At 30.9% G+C, this 26,792-nt stretch overlaps 1 protein-coding gene and 1 long non-coding RNA gene across 2 annotated transcripts in view; both read right to left on the bottom strand.

Annotated features, from left to right (window-relative positions):
• Positions 1–26,792, bottom strand: part of LOC103314620 (uncharacterized) — a 56,706-nt gene extending 29,914 nt beyond the window's left edge. The window contains exons 1-10 of the mRNA XM_064354945.1: positions 26,690–26,792; positions 26,497–26,644; positions 26,324–26,448; positions 22,130–22,242; positions 21,671–22,077; positions 21,189–21,628; positions 16,041–16,426; positions 15,778–15,992; positions 15,574–15,724; positions 4,155–4,385 (exon numbers count right to left, since the gene is read on the bottom strand). Of these exons, the coding sequence (XP_064211015.1) occupies positions 4,155–4,385; positions 15,574–15,724; positions 15,778–15,992; positions 16,041–16,426; positions 21,189–21,628; positions 21,671–22,077; positions 22,130–22,242; positions 26,324–26,448; positions 26,497–26,644; positions 26,690–26,696 (2,223 nt within the window). The 5' untranslated portion in view covers positions 26,697–26,792. The remainder of the gene's footprint in view (positions 1–4,154; positions 4,386–15,573; positions 15,725–15,777; positions 15,993–16,040; positions 16,427–21,188; positions 21,629–21,670; positions 22,078–22,129; positions 22,243–26,323; positions 26,449–26,496; positions 26,645–26,689) is intronic.
• On the bottom strand, positions 2,223–2,679 carry LOC135265387 (uncharacterized). Its single transcript, XR_010333030.1, has 2 exons — positions 2,390–2,679; positions 2,223–2,328 (listed from the first exon to the last, which is right to left on the bottom strand). It is a non-coding gene; the product is annotated as an uncharacterized LOC135265387 (long non-coding RNA).

Raw genomic sequence — 26,792 nt, forward strand, 5'->3', positions numbered from 1 at the left:
TTTTTAAAAATCTTAAGTTGGTAGTATGTACAGTAATTTTCTTGTTGTTTCAAGTGCTAATTTTTGCAATTCTCTGGTTAGCCAAAAAATATCTACCAAAAAAGTTAAACTTTTACTAAAAAATTTCAACAATTTTGGAACTTGTGATTCAACAAAATTACAAAATAATGCATTCTTTAAAAGGACAAAACAAAATAAGCAAAGACAACTCACTCTTTTATTATCGTATAATTATCGTTAAGAAAATAGTCAAACAAAGGATGTTCAAAAAACAATCTTAGGACTAATTTTGTAAGTTTTTGAACTGATGAAGGATTTTTGAAATAAAATAATTTTTTTCTAAAAAATGGTTTCATTTGTGATATCTGGCACGACTAATTCAACAATTTCGAAAAAGCCAGATTATCCTGGAATTTTTTTTATGTATTAAGACCGATTTCTATTGAAAAATCGAACAAATTAAAATCTGAAAAATGAAATTTAAATGTCAGCAACTTTTCACATCGCTTAAATAAGAATTTTTTTTATCAAACATGCGATTTCTCTGACATGTCTTCAACAGGATGTAAACAATTTTTTATAAAGTCTAGACTAAAAAAACTAAAAAATTGTTAATTTCAAACAACATTGTTCTATAAATTAAGGTATTTTTTTAGTTAATAAAAACTTTTGTGAAAAAATAAATTTAGGCGAACGAAATGTGCAAAAAAATTTAAACGTAGAACCTGTTTTTTCATTTTATGTATTTACAAAGAATCTCCGAGTTTGGAAATCTTTTGTAACAAATTGGACTATTTTGTGATATCTGGCTCTAACTCAGCAGAAAAAAAACAAAAGTCGAAAAACTATTAGGATTTATTGGAACATATTTTTGCTACTTTCTGCAAGGCTTAACAGAAATGGACCACAAGATTTTTTGTTAAATAGGTAAGCCTACGATATTTTGCATGTATTCAATAAAAAATAAACAACTTTTTTAAGAAGGCACTTGAAAAAAAATTAAAAGCTTTCAAAGCAGTTTTCTTGATAAATTTAACTAATTTTTTTCTTAACAAACCACAATTTTCGTTAAAAAAATCTTTAAAATTAGATATCGCTCTGGTACAAATAGCTCTACGATTTCTAGCGTCTTCAATGGAAAATAGCCAATTATTTATAAAAAAACCAAAACGATTTTAAATCTTCTTTTAATTTCAAAAACTAATAATTTGACAAAACTTTACGTTTCTAGTATTACAAATTACTACATTTAATCAATCCGAGATAGAAAAATTCATAAAAAGATCACATGCATTGAGAAGAAATAATTATACAGGGTGCTCAAAAACTGGCGCACCACCTCAGTGGTGTGTGGTAGACAACTGGTTACATATAAAGGTAAAAATAGTAAAAAAATTCTTTGCATTAAAGTTATTGATAAATTACGGATTTCAGATAAATGATATGTGGCAACGTTGTCTAACAGTCATGATCGCAATAGAACTTGATCAATAATAAAAATAAATTATTTTTGAAACGGTTTCCTAGGAAATAATTCCCAGTGTTGGCACATCTAGAGTTCCTTTATTGGGAGAGTTTGGACACTGAACGTCAAACCAAGCCAATTTTGTATTATGTGGATAAGGTATATATTTCTATCCTTTTTTATTAAAATTTTTGTTAGTAACTTATGTCAGAGGTTTATGTCGAAAATAATTTCAAGGTTATAATTTTTGTCAAATGCATAAAATGACATAATTTTACGTCAAATTAAATCAGGGACGTAGAAAACGTAGAAATTTTGGGATTACTATTTAAAAAAAGAAAATAATTGAATACCTATCAATATTAATGTTCACATTTCTGAAATTTTTCAATATTTATTTTAATATTAAATTCATAACTTAAAACATGCTTCAATGCTAAAAATGCTTTTCTTTCAAACACAATTTTTAGTAAAACATCTCGTCCCAAAAATTGGTCATCAAGAACCCTTCATATTTCCTGACGTCTTTTTAAATTTTCTAAAAAATGATATTGCAGATGTTCTCGTATGAAAAACGTAACAATATCGTGAATTCCCAATAACTTTATAATTTGAAACAGTAGCTAAAGTTCACGTAGATGGCGGCCAAGCAGTAACAGGTTCAACTTTCCTAAAAATTAGAACCAATTTTGGGTTCAAGTACCTACGTATTTTGTAAATGCATACACAAATTCCCAAAATCTCATAAATTTTGTACATAACATTATTTCGACAATCCACTTTTCCAAATGCTTGTTAATAATAAACGTAAAACTTGGCAGGAAAGGTTCAGTTTCTCTCTCTTTCATCGATGATTACCATTTCTTAAAATTAAGGAAAAAATGTTTATGATGAAGAATTTAGACGTAAAATTCTTGTACTTACAAAGAAATCTCTTTTAAAATTTGGAGTTTATATAAAAAAAACAGTGAATTGACGACGACTGCCAGTCTAAACCATTTCTAAACGCAGTTAGTCGATGAAAAATGGAAACATTTTTTGACAAATTTATTTGACTTTTCGCCAAATTTCAAGTGTAACACCACTGATTTCTATTCCAATTTGTTTTTTTATACATTCCAACCGACGTATATGAAACAAAATTTCGAAAATTGACATTCAGTGTCCCAACTCTCCCAATATTCGGAAATAAAATTACCTAGACGCCCTCTGGTGATGACTTTCGAACTATGTCGAAAACAGTAACTAAATTTTCGTAATTCCACATTTAACTGATATTTAATGAATTGTTCAACAATTTTGCGTGTATAATGTTAATTACTTACAATAGAAAGAATTACTTTAAAAGTATGTGGTGGTAAATACTAGCGTTGACTTTGGTTCTATAGTTTTTCGTGGTATAAAGTCATATAAAGTGATTATTGTTGGAACTTGAAAGTGGATAAAAAGTGAAAAATATTTAAATTTTGATTACAAAGTGTTATCAAACAGTTGTCTAATTAAAGATTATAAGTAATGGATCACAGCGAACACAAACTTTGGCTCAAGAAACCAATAAATTAGTGAAGTGTGTGAATTTTAGGTTAGAATTTTCCACTGAAAAAATCATGAAATGCTGCGGTAAATCTACAAAACTACAATAAAGATTAACAACTGCTGATATATTTAAACGTAAATTATGCCAAAAGGTAGGCTATTCAATGTCTTTGTAATAATTTTCCAATAAAGAAAGTCAACCAAACAGTCATTCGTTATTCGTGTTTTCCTCGTCATCTCTCATTTGTCAACATAAGTTTCTTGCATCAAAAATGCAATAATCATTCCGCATAGGCAATGTAATAATTGTGAAGTCCCAAAATTCGTACAACGCCCAAAATATTTGAATAAACATTTTCCCGCCATTTATGGTTACTGTTTTCGACCTAGCTCAGTGGCGCCCCCAACGGTAATTTTACTTCCGAATAGGAACTCTAGGCACATCTACACATTGTGATTTTCTTGATGAATTTAAATTTTTTTAAATTAAAAAAAACTGCTAAAATCTGATAGTAAATTTAAAAATAATTATTCATCGTTTTGTTAGGGAACGATTACCTAGTGTAAAACATAAAAACATTAAAAAATAATAAAAACTAAAGAAGTTGATACAATAAGTTTGTAGCTCCAGATTTTTGAAAAGATGACTTTAGGAATTTTTTCAACATTTTTCCCGTTATCTGCACTTGCTTCTCAATAACGTACCACTGAGTTGGTGCGCCAGTTTTTGAGCACCCTGTATAGTAATTTTGAGTATTGGTTTCTAAGATATAAAATACTTTTAGCAGATTCACCCTGTATAAGTAATTATTTACAAAAGCCAAATTGAACGGAAAACAAGCAAAATAATTCCTGAAAAAGCATATTCTTGCGTAAATTTTAAAGTGTTATTTTTTTAATTAAAAATACATTATTAAAAAATTAAATTAAAAACGAACTATTATGTTCTTTTATTAAACAGTCCTAATGTCACAGGGTTCCAACATAATTTAAAAATTTTTGACATTGACAATTGATTTAAAAAAAAAGAGGTATATTTATGATACACCCTGTATATTATAAGCTGCAAGAATTTTTTGGACAAATCTGTTTCTAACTATTCATCTCACACAATACAAAATAATGTGGAAAATACTTAAAAGTGATTCGTTACCAAAATATCGTACGGATGACTGTCACCTGCGAATTCCTTCGGAGGAATCAAAACCACTCCATTAGAGGTCACCACCTTCTTAACTAAATATTTTCCTTCGTCTTTTAACACAACCACCGAACTAATAGATCCATTCATCCTAAATTCATCATCACCAACTGCACGGGTCATTGCAATAGACTTTGCAGTATTCGAAGCAGTTTTGATCGCCTTTAAACTTGATTCCTTTAACTGAAAAAAAAAATTAAAATTAAAAATTAAAGCACACGTCTACATGCCCTGTTCTCGTCTTCTGTAGCTCAATCATTTGTAAAGATAGACTTTTGATATTTGTTATTTACTTATATACTTTAAGACGCATTTCAAGAAAATAATTTTGATTATACAGTGTCCCAAAAAAGTGTGACAATAAATTTTTCTGTTCTTTTGTAATGCCACATGGAATTGTATAAAAATAAGCAAGAGTCCCCATTAAAAATAAACAAAATAAAAAACTCCAAAGTTGAAAAAGTTTGGAAGTAAATTGTGCGGTGACGAGAAAAAAGCTCACACGAATAATGCGCACAGAAATAAAGCTCACAAAAATAAGCCCACATACCGGGTTCGTCAAGTTTCACACTCAGGCACTTTTCACCTTTTTGTAATTTATCTAAGATTCTAAAAAAAATCGTATGTGAGTTTATTGTATAGAAGAACGATTTGACCAACTTTTAAAATGATTACTTGTATGGTGTGTTTTTTCACTTTCGCTTAGTTAACTATAGACTAATGTCAACGATCTTTGGTCCATAGGTGTATTTTGAGGTAGTGCATCAAAGTGCCTAATTAAATTTTTGAGAAAATTTGTCGTTGATTTTTAATTTCTGTTTTAATATTGGGGCAGCTGTTTTCCCATGAATTTTGGTAAAATTGTAAATCACTTCCACAAAAGGTCTCCATCAGGGTGGTGGTTTTTAAAAATTTATTACATTTGTCGTAAAATTGGCACGCGATCATTGTTGGGTCTGAAGGTTGAGGCAGCGGGTAAGAATTTTTCAAAACCGGATTACCATTTATTTTATCTGTTTACTGTAAATGGAATGTTAATCTTTAAATCTTACGGCAAAAGTTCATGCGAATTGTAAACGAAGAATTCGTTTGTGCTTAGACCAAAATAGTCACCAATTTGATCTTCTGATGTAATTTTTTAATAAAAACATTTTTAACAACGTTAGTGTGCTTTTTCCGCTCCTGGCTTTAAAACCTCCCGATGGGACCGTGTAGTAAAATTTCTGCAGTCATTACTGTTATTGGGGTAGGTAGTGAGTCCTTTTGTAGCAAAGATTTATTACTACTCAATCTTGTCCCTCATAAATTATACTGAAATGTCCGAAGAATAATATCAAAATGGCTTTTAACGATTTTTTTCAAGTCAAATTTTTGCAGAATAATTTTATTTCACATTTCCGATCTATTGATGTAAAAACAGCTAATGTGATTTTTTGGTCAAATGGTTTTTTACTTTTTTATTGGACAAATGAATCAAAAAAAAAATTTTTTTTCCTAGCGAGATTGTATATCAGTGTTCTCTCTTCTAAGAGGTGTAAAGTGCCTGAGTGTAAAACTTGACGAACCCGCTACATAAAAACCCACAGAGGAAAAGCTCACACAGAAAAATGCCCACAGAGAAAAAGACCCACATCGAAAAAATCTCACATAGAAAAAAGCCCACACGGAAAAATGCTCACAGAGAAAATACCCACATATCACAAAGCCTACAGAGAACGAATAAGTTATTACGTTTTTCTCATTAACTCATTAAAAAGTAATTTTTTATACTTTACGTTTATAATACGTTTATCAATGTCAATCAGTAGTAGTCGTTTATGGCTCATTAAAGTAGAGTGTACTTTATAACAAATTTAGGGATATTTAGTTGTCAAGAGTTTCATCGATAATGTGTGGAATACACGTACGACCGATGTAATTCTCATTTTTTTGTATTTATTATATTATTATTTGTTATTTATTATCGTTACCAAAATTGACACAAAATTTCCTAGACGACAAATTTTTTTTTTAATTAAAATAAGAAAAAAAGAGGCGCAAAGTATAAAAAATAGCATAAAATACTCGTTTTATAAAGGTTTTGGCGCACTCATTGTTGTGCACTTTTGATAATACAGTTTGCTGTGATTATGATTACCAGTGTAAAGAAATTTGATGGGGTGACCATGAGGCCACAACCGATCAGTCGACACGTCGTAGCGCTCTCGCGATGTTCATATTTATCAATGAAATGGTCCGTTACAGCGCGTGCATTGGCGTAGTTTACTTGGGGTTTATACAATTATTGTTACCGGTCGCTTACAAAAATCTAATTAAAACATAAATATTATTGTTTTGTTATAATTACGGAGTACCCAAGAAAAATTGTGGCAATAAAATAGTCGCTAATTTATTAAGATAGTACAAAAGCGCTGAAGGGTCACACGAAAATCTTTTTAGACTAAATTGCCAGATACTAAGTCGGAATTGCCAGTTAGTAAGTCGGAATTGCCAGATATTATGTCGGAATTGCCAGATACTAAGTCAGAATTGCCAGTTAGTAAGTCGGAATTGCCAGATATTAAGTCGGAATTGCCAGATACTAAGTCGGAATTGCCAGATACTAAGTCGGAATTGCCAGTTAGTAAGTCGCAATTGCCAGTTTGTAAGTCGGAATTGCCAGATATTATGTCGGAATTGCCAGATACTAAGTCAGAATTGCCACTTAGTAAGTCGGAATTGCCAGATGTTATGTGGGAATTGCCAGATACTAAGTCGGAATTGGCCAGATACTAAGTCGGAATTGCCAGTTAGTAAGTCGCAATTGCCAGTTTGTAAGTCGGAATTGCCAGATATTATGTCGGAATTGCCAGATACTAAGTCAGAATTGCCAGTTAGTAAGTCGGAATTGCCAGATATTATGTCGGAATTGCCAGATACTAAGTCGGAATTGCCAGTTAGTAAGTCGCAATTGCCAGTTTGTAAGTCGGAATTGCCAGATATTAAGTCGGAATTGCCAGATACTAAGTCGGAATTGCCAGTTAGTAAGTCGGAATTGTCAGATATTATGTCGGAATTGCCAGATACTAAGTCAGAATTGCCACTTAGTAAGTCGGAATTGCCAGATGTTATGTGGGAATTGCCAGATACTAAGTCGGAATTGGCCAGATACTAAGTCGGAATTGAGAGTTAGTAAGTCGCAATTGCCAGTTTGTAAGTCGGAATTGCCAGATATTATGTCGGAATTGCCAGATACTAAGTCGGAATTGCCAGTTAGTAAGTCGCAATTGCCAGTTTGTAAGTCGGAATAGCCAGATATTATGTCGGAATTGCCAGATACTAAGTCGCAATTGCCAGTTTGTAAGTCGGAATTGCCAGATATTAAGTCGGAATTGCCAGATACTAAGTCGGAATTGCCAGATACTAAGTCGGAATTGCCAGTTAGTAAGTCGCAATTGCCAGTTTGTAAGTCGGAATTGCCAGATATTATGTCGGAATTGCCAGATACTAAGTCAGAATTGCCACTTAGTAAGTCGGAATTGCCAGATGTTATGTGGGAATTGCCAGATACTAAGTCGGAATTGCCAGATACTAAGTCGGAATTGCCAGATACTAAGTCGGAATTGAGAGTTAGTAAGTCGCAATTGCCAGTTTGTAAGTCGGAATTGCCAGATATTATGTCGGAATTGCCAGATACTAAGTCGGAATTGCCAGTTAGTAAGTCGCAATTGCCAGTTTGTAAGTCGGAATTGCCAGATATTATGTCGGAATTGCCAGATACTAAGTCAGAATTGCCAGTTAGTAAGTCGGAATTGCCAGATATTAAGTCGGAATTGCCAGATACTAAGTCGGAATTGCCAGATACTAAGTCGGAATTGCCAGTTAGTAAGTCGCAATTGCCAGTTTGTAAGTCGGAATTGCCAGATATTATGTCGGAATTGCCAGATACTAAGTCAGAATTGCCACTTAGTAAGTCGGAATTGCCAGATGTTATGTGGGAATTGCCAGATACTAAGTCGGAATTGGCCAGATACTAAGTCGGAATTGCCAGTTAGTAAGTCGCAATTGCCAGTTTGTAAGTCGGAATTGCCAGATATTATGTCGGAATTGCCAGATACTAAGTCAGAATTGCCAGTTAGTAAGTCGGAATTGCCAGATATTATGTCGGAATTGCCAGATACTAAGTCGGAATTGCCAGTTAGTAAGTCGCAATTGCCAGTTTGTAAGTCGGAATTGCCAGATATTAAGTCGGAATTGCCAGATACTAAGTCGGAATTGCCAGTTAGTAAGTCGGAATTGTCAGATATTATGTCGGAATTGCCAGATACTAAGTCAGAATTGCCACTTAGTAAGTCGGAATTGCCAGATGTTATGTGGGAATTGCCAGATACTAAGTCGGAATTGGCCAGATACTAAGTCGGAATTGAGAGTTAGTAAGTCGCAATTGCCAGTTTGTAAGTCGGAATTGCCAGATATTATGTCGGAATTGCCAGATACTAAGTCGGAATTGCCAGTTAGTAAGTCGCAATTGCCAGTTTGTAAGTCGGAATAGCCAGATATTATGTCGGAATTGCCAGATACTAAGTCGCAATTGCCAGTTTGTAAGTCGGAATTGCCAGATATTAAGTCGGAATTGCCAGATACTAAGTCGGAATTGCTAGTTAGTAAGTCGGAATTGTCAGATATTAGGTCGGAATTGCCACTTAGTAAGTCGGAATTGCCAGATGTTATGTCGGAATTGCCAGATACTAAGTCGTAATTGGCCAGATACTAAGTCGGAATTGCCAGTTAGTAAGTCGGAATTGCCAGATGTTATGTCGGAATTGCCAGATACTAAGTCAGAATTGCCAGTTAGTAAGTCGGAATTGTCAGATATTATGTCGGAATTGCCAGATACTAAGTCAGAATTGCCACTTAGTAAGTCGGAATTGCCAGATGTTATGTCGGAATTGCCAGATACTAAGTCGCAAAATTGCGCATTAGCTAATACGTCATACAGATCGGAGAAGTATATAGTGAAGATAGCAAGGGTACCTACATGCTAGCATATATACAATTATTATAGCGGACCTGTTGAAAATTACTAATTTATACTGGCTGTTCCGCCAAAACCCCGCATTAGAAGTGTTGGAAATTCTGATAATTATTTATTTGAAAATTAGTATTCAACTACCATCAGTTAGGTCCTGCGCATTTATTTTCATGATAACGACGCTTCCGGTTGTTCCGGAAATCGGAGTAATTTAGTTTTTGTATTATGTGCGTTAAGTACTGTTCAGCAAAATAAACTCTTTACCATATAATAATACAGAAGATCTAAGCACTCTAATAATGCCTTGATATAATTGTTTTTAAATTGAGCATAGGAGTACCTAATAGTGTTATGTGTTATGTAATATTCAGTAAAATAAAAATCTCAATGTATATGTCTTACTAATCAATAAACGACAAGGTTTCTTCAAGATTTTGTTATAGTACTTTCCGTGAAAATAAAATAAATTATGTACAAGTTGCAATTACGATTGTTATAGCAGCGGCGCAATATATTAATACACAGGGTGTTAGTAAATGGCTATTTTGTACATGAGTGTGTTATGATCATTCGAGTTAAATACTCTTATGTCATTTTCTCAAAAAGTGTACACTTTCTTCAAGAATTTTTATTTACCCATCTTTTGAGAATCACTGACTTACTAACTGGCAATTCCAACTTTCCGACTTAGTAACTGGCAATTCCGACTTAGAAACAGGCAATTTAGTCTAAAAAGATTTTTGTGTGTGACCCTTCAGCGCTTTCGTAAGATTGCGGTATATTTGTTGAGTTTATTTTCTGAACCAATTTTAAAAATATTGTAGTTGATTTTAGTTATTAATTAAATAAGTTAATTTAAAATAGTCGCTAATATCAGCTTCTGATTGGCTAGTTCAAACCCTAACAAGGCACCTAATTTGCCAGGTGAAAGAAATAATCGTTAAAAAATAACTTCATCATTTCCCCGATCTTACATGGACACCAATGAAGATGTTTAAAACAGAAGAGCGTAAGTCACTATTGTATTTTAAAAATGTTGCGTTTTAATTCTGTTGAAATTAAATTAAAAACTAAATTACAATATGTTAATCATTTTCTCCTGAGAAATACGCTTCAATAACTTTCTACATCACAACTGGTTACAGGAGTAAATAAAAAGTTTGGTGCTAATGCTAAATATGTCGAAGGTACATTATTCGCAATTTGTTTTAAAACTAGAAAATCGGGATTTCTAGTAATTTCTAGTAACAACTGCGTCAATTTTTGCATTAAATTTATCTTGTAATGACCATTCTACAGATTTTAACTCTATCAACGTAGACTCAAATTTCTCGACTGCCGTGGGTACTTTTAAATTTTGCGTTTCTAGAAATTTGATTACAGTTGGAATATTTGAAAAATTGTTTTCAATAAAATTAAGTTAAGAAACTAAATTTGTGCTTGAAATTAAGTTTTACATTGTTTAATGCTTTGTACATCGTCGTTTAAAGCAATAACAAATGATTTTAAATGATTAAAATTTTTAGAAAAGAAACAAACTGCTTCCAAGTACCCCAGCGTGTAACTACAGGTTATGGAGGTAAAGGGATATAAGTGCATATTTCTTTATATAATGATGATATTAACAAAAAAAATTTAAATGCGCTTATTAAAGAATTAACTTCAGGAAAGCTATCTCGAATAAATTCAGAGACCCGATGTAATACATGTGCAAAGCAAGTTAGATGCAACATATTAGGAAAATGTTGTTTTAACAGTTTTCCTGTTTTTATCATTACACTTGCTGCATCTGTAACAAATAATAATATTTTCAAATTATCCCCACTGAAAACTTTAGTTATAGATTCTTTGACGATATCACGTATTTGTTTTGCGTTTATGGTTTCTCTAAAAACTGTAGATATTAGAAATTGCTGTGAAGGCTCACGTGGATTTAATATCCCAACAATAAGATTAACAAACATCGGCTCTTTATGTCAGTTGTTTCATCCATACTGACCCATAGATAATTGTTTGATATTTTAGATTTTATTTCTGCCATTGCTTTATCGTAATTTTTCTTAATACAACATTTTCGAATTGTTTCGGGGTTGCTGCGTTTAAACAGTAATGGTAGTAACGTAGGGTAACCATCCGTTACCACCAAGTTACAAACCAGTTACAAGCGAATCGCGCGCACCGGCCAAAGTATGCATAGCATTGTGTCACTTGATTAGCGAAAAATTTACAAAAATCTCAAATCTAAAAGCGTTTACCTATATCTTCAAATCTTCCTTCTAAATACAGCTAAAAATCTTTTTTTTTTGCAAAAGTAACACTCATAGTCATTGCAATCTATAAAATCGAGGTGAAATTTTCCTTTGAAACGTAGCGTGGTTGAAAACATTTCAATAATTAAAAAATATTAATGTCACACCAAAGAATACTTTGGAATGAATTACAATTTCGTAATTTAGTTCTAATGGGTCACTTTTATGCTTTTTAAATTAGTACAATAAATAAAAATGTTCTTTTGACTTTTAAGATATTATTACAATTGACAGAGAAAAAATAACCTTTTCAAAATTACAATACCTGCAGAATCGTAATAATGAGGAATAACCTTGTCTTGTTGGCAGCGCTTATTTTGTTTCAGCTTTCGTATAGAGATTGCATCCAGTGAGGCGCCAGGTTTTTTTGACGCCCGGGTGCATTTTACATTTTGCCGCCCCTTTTTGAAACCTAATGTACTAATTTATAATATCTGTACTAGAACCATTCTCGCACTTTAAGCTAAAATTGTTTAATAATCGTCTAGTTGAGTCGAAAATAGAGTTATTTGTGCCTTTTTCGACCATTGTAACACTTAACTTTTTTTGGCGAAACTTTGTTAGAACAGAATGAAAAAACACTAAATTAGCTATAAATTATTTAATTTTTCCTTATTTTCAAGCATTTTAGCATATAATTGTTCAGCCGAAAATTATCACAAATGCAATTATTTTACTAAATTTAATTAAAAGTACGCCGAAAAATCGCAGAATTATGTCACGAATAATATTATTTTCGCTTTCTGGACCGCTTAAGCGAAAGCTTGTTGAAACAGAACGAAAAGTTACTGAACAATGACTTAAAATTTTAATATTTTTGCTTTCTCAACCGTTGTTTAACAAGAAACGCGTCTATTTTGAGAAATTTCCATAAAAACAAATCTAGAAGTGAATAGCTTCTTGTGAGCAAAATGTGAAGAGAGATTTTTTTTTATTTTAAATATTAGACGAATCCGAGATAAAAAAACACGTCATCAATAGTAAAAATCAGTTTTTCTAGCGAGTTAAAAACGAGATTTTGCAAAATTCGTTAAAAACTGTCAAATTTTAATATCAATGATTAACTTAAGTGTGGAAAAGTGCACCTTTTTGTAAATCAGTTAAGAAGATTTGTCTTTTTCTATACTCAGTAAATATTGAGAAGTTACAGAATTACTCCCTAAATTTTATAAAATGTTTTCCTATCTCAAGCGTTTTATCTCGTTTCAAAGAAACGCAATTATTGTGCAAAATTAACCAAAAAAAAAACAAAAAATTGTTAAAATTATGCAATTATTTCGACCGTTTTCGAGGTGAAATCACAAGTTTTTTTGCAAAATTTTGCTAAACCAACTTGAAAAATCATTAAATTCAATTGGACCGAAAATAATATGATTTTAGAATTTTTGGGTTATATTATAATATGATAGAATTGGAATAAAAATTATGTTATTTTTGCCTTATCTTTTTGCTTAATCACGTTTTAAGCTTAAAAGCTCAGTTTTCGCGAAAGTTTGAAAAATCACAGAACTGATTCAGAAATGTCTACTTCGCAGCGTTTTATGTTTTGAAAATTTTTTATCCGAAAAAATACATGATTTATAATATTAAACCAAAAAAACGCCCAATTGAGTCGAAAATATTTATACTTGTATGTTTAGTGGCAATAATGCAATAACTCAGATTATTTTCCAGAAAATATAAAAATTTTTGTTGAAATAGATTAAAAGTTTATTATGTTTTAAGTAAGAATTCAGTTTTTTTTTGATATAGAGAAATCAGTCAATTAGGTCAAAAATGTTGTTTTTAACTTTTTAGCACGTTTTCGAATCAAAAACACAAATAATCGAAATAATTTTTTTGAGAAAATTTTTATGCCGCCCTCCTGACTTGCTGCCCGAGTACGGGGCCTCTGGCATCCGGGTGGCGCGGTCCTGATTGCATCAATTATCTAAATTCTGTTAAAATGATTATTGTTAAAACAGTATCTGTGTTTGCTACAGCCGGGTATTCGAATATCGCGGCAATTTTCTCGAAAACTTAATTATTTTGAAAAAACAAAACAAAAACGTTTCAAATGAGTCGATTGTAATATTTGCAAGGTGATGCAGTTGTAAACGTTTTATCATTTAACACTCTCGAGGTGCCTCCATTCTAAATTTTTTAATGCCCATATTTTCTAAACAAAATAACAAACTAATTTTTATCATTCCGGTTCAGAGGTTCTTAAAATTTGGGACCACAACAATTTTTTGGAAAAACTCTGCATTTTCAATAAACTATTTCTTATTTAACTTCAAATTTTTGCTAAATCATTCCCTTACATACGGTATAATTTGTTGATATTCATAACTTGCGAGAACAATAATTCAACAAATTATTACAAACGGAATGACAAATTCAAAGGGATCGCTCCGTCTAGGTTTAAGCTATAGGTCGAAAAGCTGTAATCAGTTTTCCAAAATTTTAAATTTATTAAGTATAACAAAAAAATTACAACAAATAAAATTGAGTTGTGTTTGTCTAAAAAAATTTGAATGGCTAAGCTTATGATTATCTTAATTTACTCTTTTCTTGAATAAGATTGTAACAAAACCTGATTCTTAAAAATTAAAACACATATGTTTATTGTTATCCGAATAATTTTAAATTTATAAATCTATTTACGATTACAGAGAATGATGTTTCTTTCCAGTAAGAACGTTTAGCTTGTGGGCTTTTTTTTTGTGAGTATTTTTCTGGTTGGGATTTTTTCATTGTGGGTTATTTAAAAAAAAAATTTGAAAAAACCTACGGCATTCATTTTCCAATATGTAATCACAAGAATACAGAGAAACCGAATAAAATTGTAATATCTAAAGAAATTGAATTAATAGAGAAAACTAATTTTCTGGGAATATGCATTGACCATAAGTTAAGCTGGACTAAACATATAGATAATTTATTAAAAAAATTAAACTCAATACATTTTACAATACGTGTTTTAAAAAATACATTAACATTGAACAACAAAGAATAATATACTTCGCAAATTTTCAATCATTACTAAGCTACAGTATAATATTTTGGGGGCAAAGTGGAAAGATATCAAAAGCATTTGTTGCTCAAAAACAAGTCATGAGAACATGTTTAAGTTGAAATTAATGAAGCTTGTAGGAACATCTTTAAAAGCAATAACTTTTTGACAGTAACTGGTTTATACATATATAGATTACTTTTATTTTTCTTTAAACAGAATCTACTATTTAATGTCACTAACGACCATAAGTACAACACTCGCAAAGTAGGCTTAGAGTATCCAAGACACAAACTTACATTGACGGAAAAAAATTCTCATTATGCAGAAATAAAACTATGCAATAGTTTACCTGTGCATGTCTTAAAATTATTTTTATGTTATTGTTATTTTTGTGTATAATACTGACGTTTTTCGCATCAATTTTGTTACTACATCTGTATAAATTGATAGAAATAAATTATTATTATTTCTAGGTGGGCTTATGTCTTTGTGGGTTTTTTTCTATGTGGGGTTGTTTCCATATGGGTTTTTTTCTAAATGCGTTTACTTCTATGTGTGTTTTTTTTTCTGTGTAAGGTTTTTTCGGTGTGAGCTTTTCTCCGTGTGAGCATTTATCTTGTGGGCTTTTTTCTGTGAGCTTTTTTCTTGTGCGTATTTTTGTATGGGCTTATTTCATGGATTCAAATTGTGCACATTTTGTTTCTTCTTAACATGTACTAGTAATTTTTGCTAAGTCTAATGTTTTTTGTGTCAAAGTTTTTTTTAATTTAATGTCCGTGGAACAAAACCACCAAGTTCAAACAAAACGGGTATTCTAAGAACGAGAAAGGTAATAGAAAATTCAAACAATAAATGTCAAAAACTAGTCTTTTGAAAATCACACGACAGTGAGAATAGATTTGAAAATTATTTTTCACAAGTTTCTGTATATTTGTACTAACAGACAGCTAGAATAATATACGTCCATACAAATGTGCAAATAATAGTTGTCTGCACAAATGTACTACTTATAACAATAACTGAGCTACAGAAGACGGAAGCAGAACGAAATACCTTTTGCATATTTTCGAAATATTTTTCGTCGAAATTCTCGTATTGTTCAAATTCTTGTTTGATGATTTCCAGTTGTGTCAGATTGTATTCCTTTGGAGCCACAAGTGTATAATCAGCATTGCCATAAGTCTGCACACATTTCTCTACGATCCTGAAAAACAAACTTTAGTCACAAGTTTAGATTCTAAGAGTAAAGTAAGTAACCGAGAATGTTGCAGAGCTTTGTCGTCGAGCGTCAATGGATATTTCTCCTTTTTCAACAATTCTAAGAACTTATGGCTCATTGTTTTGCAAACTTTGGTCGTTGCTTCAGCAAGTTCGGGGTCTGCTTTGGGTAACTCCTTTTCCCTGGCTTGAATGTGAAGGTTTGTTATGGTGTTACTCACTTGCAAAACCTCGTTAATTGTATCGAGTGGTGACTGAAATAATCAAGTTTACAAAACCAACTTAAATTGACGCGAAAATACTTTAGAAAAGTCACTGGCTGCTTGTAATTTCAAATTTCTAATAAATTCGTCCACCTTTTCGTTCTTGCGTACACTTTCCATCACTTCATCGACTAATACATTGAAATTTTGCAATGCTTTTTGTCTTTCAGCAGATGAATTACTGGCAACACCGGCAGAAATATCTGATTCTTTGTAGTAATCTTTCAAGACTCCTAAAGCCTCTTCTGAGTCTTTATCGCCTAAACTCGACGTTACTACGACGTCTAGTGGAATTTCACGTTTGGGTTCACCTTTTCTCATTACTTTGACAACAAAATTTGAATTTTCGGAAGTTGGTAATGGGAATGTTTTAGTAAAAATGTCAGGGCTGTTACCGCCTATTAGAAACTCTTCAATTGTTGGATCTAAAATGAAGAAAAATCTGGTTTTGGCAGCAACTGAATAAATCTTGGAAATAAAAATGAGATATGAGCTAAACAATAAACACATACTTAACGGGAATTCAAACAAATTTAACTTTATTGCTAATTAAATATCCAGTCTACACGGTTTGTAACCTTAGCTAAAAGTTATAATTTAAGACATTTTAAGAAGAATTAAAAAAATCACCACGTTACGTTTAAGAAATATATAGTTAATGCTGCAGTTACATCGGGCCACTTATTACTAGAGACCAAATTTAGGAAACATTCCTAACACGTAGTTTTTAATGGTTTTTCTTAAAACTTGAAATAACTTGAGACATAAGTTTTAATCATCTTTCAGTTGTGTTCCTAATTTAAAATAAGATATAGTTTCAATTTTTTACTAGTACATTGTTTAAAATTATTACATAATTTTTTTTCAATATAATAGGTATTTTATTTTAGTTCTTTGGGCTTCCAGTAATTTATATTACAGTAAAACCTCTCAACAACGAACACCAATGAAAAAATTTTAACTGTCCGTTGTAGAGAGGTGTCCACTAATGGAAGGTGTACATTTTAATATAGGTTTTGTTATGTTACTACAAAAATCTCCGTTGTGAAGAGGTGTCCGTTATTCGGGGGTGTCCATTAAGAAAGGTTTTACTGTATTAATTTCTTTAATTTTTTATTTTTTCATGATTTTGCCCTCTTATATTAATAATGTTTTTTCTTATATAATTTCATAGTTTTTTAATTTAGAGTATCACTCTTTCAGTCACTTAGATCTATACAGGGTGTCTCAAAATTGACGCCCGTGCTTTTAGGATTTGTTTCAGAAGACTAAAACAAATCGAAAGTAAAGAGTGAAAAATTGTCCGATTGGACTTCGTTATCGAGTTATTGTCAAAAAACTAAAATTTAAAATTTAAACACTAAATTTTATTTAAAGCGAATTTACCATAATTGTAGTCCCAAAATATGATACAATGCGATTTGGAAACTTTTCCGCATATGCCCTAGCTTCAGCAGTGTCATTGCCATACACACATCTAAATTATAGCCAAGCTTTTAACATAACGATAAAATCTCGAATGTACTAATGCAGTAGATTCGTATCATTTCGAGCATACAAAACCAAAGAAAATTAATAATACTTGTCACTAGAGAAAGCGATTTAAAGAATTTTAACATCCCTAACATCAACTTATGAATTATCTTGCATACATAATTGGAATGACAGGATAAAGCTTATTATTTACATTTTTATCAACAACTCGATAACGAAGAATAATTAGAAATTTTGTTACTTTTAACTTTCGATTTGTATTAGCCCCCTGAATCAAATTCCCAAAGTACGGGAGTCAATTTTGAGTCACCCTGTAGATTTTTAATTATACTGTATTTTACTTTTTTGTGTTCCTGTCTTAAAGTTCTTTAGCTTTTCAGTCTCTTAGTGTATTAGTTTTTTTTTCAGAATCTAATATTTCAATTTACTAGTGTTTCTCTTTTCCAGATCTATAGTTTTTTAAGTTTCTCATTTTTTCAGTCGATTAGTTCTTCAAAATTTGAGTCTCAATATTTTTTTGCTTTTTGTGTTTTTAGTTTCTCAGCGTTAAAGTTTCCTTGTCATTGTATGAACATTTAATTTTTGAAAATATGCAATTTTAATTTTACGAGGTATCTCTAAATGGCGAATTCCGAGTTCAGAGCGCTGTAGAAGATCACTTCAGTAATCCAAATATAAAAAAATAAGATTCGAGGCTTCCCCACAAAGATACAATAGTTTTAAAATCACTCTTTAAATAACGTTTTCTTTAAATGCAGACTAAAAGTTTCAGTGTTTATTCTTGATCATGGTGTAGATAATTGTGAAGAATAATATAATACAATTTCTCAAAAAAATAACTTCACTTAGGAGTTAAAAAATCTTGAATTTTTGTAATTTGCCGTTTCAAATTACAAAAATTTTTCTTTTCTTCAAAATAGAGCAATTTTTTCAAGAAATTGTTTTACATTATTATTTTTCACACTCATCTTCACCATAAACAACAACAATAAACACTGAAATTTCTAGTCAGAATTTAAAGAAAACCCAATACAACAATACAAAGTGCACCTTTGTAGGAAAGCCCTGAATCTTTATATTGTTTATGTATAACGCAGTAAACTCGGAATTCGCCTTGTCTTCTCGGAAGGAACCCTACACAGGGTGACTCAATAGTGGAATATTTCGGAATTTCTATAAATATACAACCAATAATATTGATTCCAGCTGAGCAAATCGGTATTCGCACAACCAACATTCACCATAGTTTCAACAACTCCAAATTAAATTTAATCCACGATTTCGATTACATTGTTCTGGGTTGTGTCAAGTTTATCTTGACAGTTTTGCTTAAATTTTATTATAGATTATCATTATTTAAAAGATAAGAAACCAGCGTTGATTCAATTCATGTTTTTAAAAATCAAACGAAGTATACAAGTGGAAAGTGCAATTAGTACTTTTGGTTACATCTTAGAACATGTCAGATGTAACCCACTATTGACTCATCCTGTATATTAAATTATTTTTTAATACTATACAATTTTTTATCAGTCTCAATTTGATGATAAAAAATTATTTACGTAGATCTCTTAAAATTAATTTTGATTTTAAAAATGTATTTATTTTAATTATTAATTGTACCTAATTAATAATTTTTTTAAACGAACAGTGTAGATTTTAATTAGTTGTGTAAAAGACCAACTTTTCTATGATTCTTAGTTTGTGTGTAATAAAAAAAGTGTGTTTTTGTCAAAAAAAAACAAATTATTCCAAAAACTAAACAGAATTGACCATTTTATAAGCATCTAAGGTGAAATCCTGTTGTGTAAAAAAGACCGGCCTTTAAACTGTTCACTGTCTCATGTATTCCAGGTATTAGTAATTGACCAATAAAAATATAAAAAATTATGCTTTTGTCATTGGATATCAGACGAATATTGCACTCCCAACTGTAAAATTGACCAATCATAAACAAGGCTTTCAAAACTGAACAAAAAATTGATTGATTATTTTGTAAACTATTTGGTATTTCGCTGTTTTCAAAGAACATTTCAAGTTTTCTATTACACTTAGGTCCAAAAATCGTAGATAATTTGTGGATCGATTTATGTTTGACAAAGACTGATTCTAGTAATTATTTAGTTTTTATGCCCAAACATTTCGTAAGTTTTTTAGCAAAAACTCAATTGTTTCGCAAAATTCCCACACAAAAACTTAAACTTTTTAATTATTAACTTGGCCCTTTAAAATTTAATAGTTATGTTTTTATTTAAACCACTTAGGGCTGCTATAACAATCGTCAGATAACTTTATCCTGAGGTTAAATTTTGAAAAATATATTGTTGTAACAATAGCAACTATAGAAATTATACCACAAATAACTTATTCTGAGTTTATCTAACTATTGTAAAATCCACCCTTAATGATCTTTGAGAAGCAAAAACAAAAAATTGGGTGATCCATTTGACTTTTTTAAATTTTTCAACTTTTAATAACACTCTTATTTTTTATGTTCTTACGCTTCCAGTCATTCAATCTCATAGTTTTTAAGTTAATTGTCAGTATTTCAGATTTGTAGTTTCTTAATTTCTCGTATTTTCTAACTTTTTCGGCTTTTCGTTGTTTCACTGTCTTATAATTTCGGTAATCTAATTTCTTAATGTTCTCACTTTGCCGTTCTATAGTTTTTTGATTTTAATTTTAGTCATTTAGAAATTCATAATTTTAGTTTTACTGTTTTTTAATTTTTTTTGTTAATTAGCTTATCAGTCTCTTACTCGTATTGAACCTATTGTTTTTTTTATTCATTCAGAATATTATGTTTCAATTTATTTGTGTTTCTCTTCTTCTAAACATTCACTTGACCTTGAAAATGCAAAGCATTATTTTAGTGAAGCCACTATGAGAAACTACTTATTTTCTGACTTATTAAACTCGTGAATTAAGCGTGATTTTTTGTAAAATGTACTCAAGGAATTGTGAAAAAATTAGTTAGTGATTAGATTAGATTTTAGTGAGTTCGTTTTCATACCTAATTTCTGTTTTTCTACAAACTTTTTTGACATCTAAATAGAGTTTTTAACCTCTTCCCAAAAATCCGGTCTCTATTACTAAAATATCAAGAAATATACGCAGGCCTAAGTTACAGCATTTCAGTCGTAAGACTTGATGTTAGAAAAATTTTGCAGAATACTAAATAAAAACTAACTCTTATTGTCTGTGTAGAAACTGAATTCGAAAAGAACAAATATAATATTTCTCATTTCTACGCTAGTAAATTAGCCTTACATTGTCAAAAAGACAACAATATCTAGGAACAAAAATACTTTTTTCTGCAGCTGGTTACTTTTCGTGTTACACGTTTTACACAACCTAGAGTATATTCATAAAAATAATCGGAAGAAAGTAAAATTACAATTAAAAGACTTATCTGAGCTGTGCAATTACAATTTGTTAAAAAAAAACTTCAATTTTGTTTGTCTTGGAAGATTTTTCTCTAAATTCTACCCGGAAAACACTGAAAAAATTTATTTATTTATAGAAACCCTGTTAAATATCGGTACAATATTTTTGTTACCTTTTGTGTTGCTATTAGTGTTTAACTTGTAAAATTTGCAAAATTTGTTCACTGCGCACACTCGTTTTGGCAAACATTATGCTCGTTAAGTTAAGCATATCTGGCTACGCAAATAATGATTATTGATTACGCACCTTTTTTATCCCTGCCATACAGCTCGTACGTAAATGTATCATTTTCCGACACTTGAATGCACACCAAACGGAACTTAGTGACAAGAGTTTGTCCAGTTTTCGGTTCGATTGAGCAACTTCTAACACCTTCCAGTTCTCCAAACTTGATTTCAAAACTTGCAGTGCCAGTACGTATCGCTTTAGGACTCAAACTAACACTTACAGTGTACGTATCTGTTTTTAAAGCATTTGGTTTAATTACGAATTTTGGTCCAATTCTGCCAAATCGTGATTTTTTTTTATAATCGAACGAAAAGTCTGGATTTGTTTTCGATTTGATCGTCCAAATGTAGTCTGTTGTCTCATTGATACCACCGCAGTTTTGCTTGCAATTTACTTTGAAGATCGTTCTTGCCTTAATACTTGATATTTTCATTTCTGGTGGGCAATTTTTCCTACATCTAGACAAAGGTTGGGTAAATTCCATATTTGATGCAACTTACATAATCATCAGATTTGCGACTCCACTTTTGACTGTAACTGTTTGCTGTTTTGCGGCTGTAGTTGTAAACGTACTTTTCAGAGTTAAGGTAATTTTAAACGAATCACCTTCCTTGACAAATTTTTTAGGAATGGTAAAGCGTTTTTCTTTGGAGATAATCCCACTTTTACAGAAAGTAGGTGGTTGCAAGGTTTGTTTACATGTCCAATAAAACTTGAGTCCTTTGTGTGATCTGTCTTTAAAATTCTTATCATATGATAAACTACCGTCGACATGAATGTCGGATGATGAGGCTACAACTCGACTTGCTCCTCCCTCGATAAGAGCAACAGGATTGTAAGGTTTAAGATTGAGAACACAAAGCTTGTATCCACTTTCGCCAAAGATATCTTTAGGAAGGTCTATTCGCTAAATAACAGAACCTTTATTTTCAAAGTTTAAAAATATTTCATTAACTTACTAGAGAATTGGCTTTTTTCTTAGCAGTAATTATTATCAAAACCTCACCAGGATAAGCTGCATACGGAAAAATTGTCAGGTTTTGAATGTCAAAACTAGCCTTTGATTTGTCGACTGTAAAATGTAAAATTAATGCATACTAGCTGTTTCAAAACTATAAAAACGCCAACGTCACAATTTAAAATCATGCAATTTAAAACAATAATAGCTAATGTAATTTACACTTTCAATAAGAGATCTAATCATTCATAGCTATTTCACAATTTTATCAATCTTATTTAAAAAAATAATTCGGTAAAATGCGACGTTGGCCTTTTTATAGTTTTGAAACAACTAATACTTTCAACAAGACATTGAAAAGGGGAATCTTATATTTAAGCATCATTAGATAAATGACTGGAAGAAAAGAGTCAAAACACAGGAAGAAAGCTGCAGGGTTTGAGAAAAAGTCATTTACAAAGAAAAGAAAAACAAAAACCAAAAAAATGTTAAAACTTTTCAAAAAAATTAAAAAGAAGTAGGTAGAAAAAACTTGTTAAAATATACAAAGTGTTTTTTAATGATTCTCAACTAGTTAACTTTGAAATTAATTTACATGTAAAAAAATTTTTACCGCTCTGCTCAATTGAATTTTTTGTCAATAAATGTCAAAACTGTAAGTTGTCATTAATTCTACAAAGCGGCATTTCTGATTTTACATGGGAAATTCACAAACGACTAGATGAGAATCATTTAAAAACACATTGTACTTTGGCGCTCAAAAAATTCGGGACCTTTAATCTTTTAAATGTAAAGTACTAAAAACCGGTTTATAAAAGCGTCATTAATTTTTAGTCTGCATTTAAATGCGTGATTAACTGCTCACGTGACCAAATTCAAGTAAATTTTATTCAACTTTTAACAACGAATTAAATTTTAATGGTGCTTTCTATAAACCGGCCCTTAATTTAATTTTGGTATAAATTTTGTTCAACCAATCAATTATCTATTGTCTTAATGGGGTTTAAAAAAACCGTTTTCTGGGTTTTTCTGTTTTGTGAGATAACGAATTCTCATCAGCTATCCTTGCTAGATGAATAACTGACGTTTGAAAGGTAAAAATTTTACCTCCAAAAGTCTGGAAAAGACTAAAGGAAGCAGGTTTGTTTGCTAAAAAACTAGTTGGAGATCCTAAATTAACAGTAGTAGTTGTTGAGACAACAACAAATGTAAAACCGTACTCTTTACAGATGAGTCTAGGTTTGGGATTTTCTTGTCAAAAGAGTAGAACTACTACGCCAACCGCTACTGGGGACGTTGAATAACTTAAGAGTAGCACTGGAGGAAGAATGTTCAAATTTCTCAAAAATACATTGCCAAAGCAAAGTACGAGTAGACGTTACAGGTGCTCTTGGATGCAACACCCCTTAATAATTTTAAACTATTAATTTTCTTTTACGTTTTTTTTAATGTTAGTTTCTTTAATATTTTATTGTTTTAATAATAATAATAATAATTTGCATTTTTTAATTTACATCATTTACAAGCATAGTCATTAATTACGTCGAAGTAAATTAAGTTGTAAAATAAAATGAAATGAAACTAGTAAATGCAAATTAAAAGTTACGTATTACAGAATGGTACGTTACAATGAATAAGACAACTACACAATTTACTGACACTAATTAAAATCTGAAAGAACTTGTTAACTTTTTGTTGTTTCATTTTGTTTTCTCACTACTAAGATACTGTTTCTTTGTAAAACACAATTTAAAAGATTTTACAATTTTTCATGCACCACAGTGGAAATTTTAGAGGTGTTCGGAATTTTTTGAACGGCAGTGTAGATAATAATTGAATAAAAAAGAATAAAATAGCTAAAAATTAAAACAAAACATTAAAAAAGTTGAAGAAACTAATTTGAATATAAAACGAGGAATATTATAATATAATAGGTCAGATTATAAATAATAATTATTATTATCGACCATAGACCAGTGTCCTACGTTCAATTAAATATTTTTTATTCTGGTTTATTCAAACAAAACTCTAAATGCAAGTTATAAAGCTTTAGACATTAGGCTAGATGAGAAAAAGGAGACAAGCAAAGAAATTACTTTGAAGAAAGTTATAAGCGTACTAAAGGTTTTATAACTTTTTGTTGGTAACATTTTAGGCCTTCTTTTTAATATCTAAATCCTAGATTATCAACACTATTTTAAACACGTTTCCGACAGAAACATGTCTTTATTATTTTTAAACACGCTTCCATAGCAACGTGTATTAAATTAAAATGTTCCAACAAAAAAAAATGTGGAATAACACTTATGCGAAAATATCTAAGTATGCAACTCGCATACGTTCGTTGCATAACGACAGCCCTCAAACTTTTAGTTTGCGTTTTTCTTAAAGGCATTGGCAACTTATTTTATACGTTTTTTATTTTACCAGAACTTGAAAATATCGTTCGTTCTATACCAGTAGGATCTTTTCAAAATTTCCGCGATGAAAAATTAAGAAAGAAATCGTGACGTCACAACCGCCTCTTTTCATAGAATCCTCTTATCACTGAACCCACTCAGTCATCAAAAAACCTGATGATATACAGGGTGTCTCAGCTAAGACTTTCGAGCGTGATAGCTTAGATATTTGTCAACGGATTTTCATGAAATTTAAAATGCAGATGTTTTAGAAGATAAAGATTAAAATCCAATTAATGCAACAACTCAAGTCTTGAAAACGTAATTTTTACATGCCTTTTAAAACTTACATTAAGAAATTTATCGTCAGTGAAAAATGCTGTCAGAAAAAACTCGTTCGTGGAAGACGTCTGTTTCGCGAGAAAAATGAGAAACAAACTGTTAAACGTGGGTACAGATGCAAAAGCGTAGATATCTATGAGACAAATGAGCACTACGATTGAATTTTGGTCAATTCTACTCGCAGAAACGTAGCTGTCATGCAAGGGACATTTTACAATTATCTCTCACCGATACAAAGTTAAAAAACTATATTTTTGACTTACTTTTGGTACTGGATGCTTTAATTCTTTCAAAAAGTACTAAAAGACTGAACAACAACTGAAAAATTCTAATCACTTGAACATTCAGGACTTTGGAAATGTTTCGTACACTGTTGATTGGATTCTCTTCAAAAGCTTGAATTACAGCCCCAACTATTGCTTCGTTTCCAGTGACGTGTTTTGTCCTCACTCGATTTAGTTCAGGTACGCTTCCTGTGTCTTCAAATTATTGACAATTCTTTGAACTTTAAATTTCATAAATAACATTTCACAAAAAGTCCAACGACACTTTCCATAGGCGAATATTGATTCCTTTTTCAACAACACAGAAATCTCAGCCACTGTTGTTGGTTTTTAAAGTAATTTCACCAAATTAAAACAATTTTACTTTTCTGACAGCGCGCACACTTTTGAGTTTTTTTTCAGTGGTACACAAAATGCCACATAGAAATGCTTCATCAATTGTTTCAAAAGGTGACTGCCCAAATTACTATCAAAATTTGGATCAAGTTTTTAACAACAAAATTTAATTTTTTTCTTGGATCAGCCGAGCTATTTGGTTAATTTTTTTTGTGTGGCCATTTATTTTTCGGGGTAATTTGGCTTAATTTGAAATAAAAGAAATGTGTTTTAAAATTTTATTTTTTAACTTGAGGTCATTTTTTGCCTCTAATTGAAAGACCACCTCCTTAAGTATGTGCATTGTAAATTTCATAACAATTCGTTGACAAATAACTGAGATATTAAGCTCGAAAGTCTTAGCTGAGACACCCTGCATAAACATTTTTGACACATCTTACACAAAATCAAAAATTAACTACTTTTTCGACTAGTTTCTGTACTTAATTTTATCTTGAACCTCGCGAAAACATCGGAGAAATTTTGTAAATTTTGTTAAACTCTGCCAGTGTCAAAAGCCATTTAATCTTAATATTGGACCAAGCTCAAGAGCCGGTTACGAGGTCATAGTTTCAACTTTAAATCTAAATAACGTGCATTAGAGAACAGATACAAAGAAACGGTTTTCACTACTGTAATAAACGTTTTCTATACTATCACTTAAGACAAAATTGTTTTTAATTTACGAATGGTTTTAACTAATTAAGGATTCAAGTTTGGGACATAGTTAAACTATAATAAATTTTTGGTGAATTTTACTTTTAGTTTTAATCTTATGCTAGAAAAAATACTTACTTTCAAAATGATAACCTATATACGCAAATTCGTATTCTTGCAATGCCAAATCGTCATTTTTGTTAATCCATTCTGGCCATAAGTAAATGTTCTGATCATGACGTAAGTTATTATTACCCTTTTCACTAAAAAGATATTTGATGTGTTATAGTGATTTACTATAAAGTCTTTACCAGGTTCTGAATCGTACAAGGTGTGGCCGTTTATCATTTTTAACTAATTCAAATAATTGCCTTCTTGACATTTCGTTGATATCATCCAAAATGTCGGAGGATATGCCCACCAAGAAGAAAAAAATGCTTGCAAACGTTGAGGGTAATGCTAACAACAAAGTAACAAACTTTGCAAAACAGAAATTCGTCTTACCATTCATTTTTTACAGATCTTCTTCCGACAAATTTTAATGACGCTTGATTGATGTAGACATTTTTTTTCTTTTAGGGCCTACTTATTTCAATCAAGTTCAAAT

This window comes from Tribolium castaneum, chromosome 2 (assembly GCF_031307605.1).
Source record: "Tribolium castaneum strain GA2 chromosome 2, icTriCast1.1, whole genome shotgun sequence".
Taxonomy (NCBI): Eukaryota; Metazoa; Arthropoda; class Insecta; order Coleoptera; family Tenebrionidae; genus Tribolium; species Tribolium castaneum.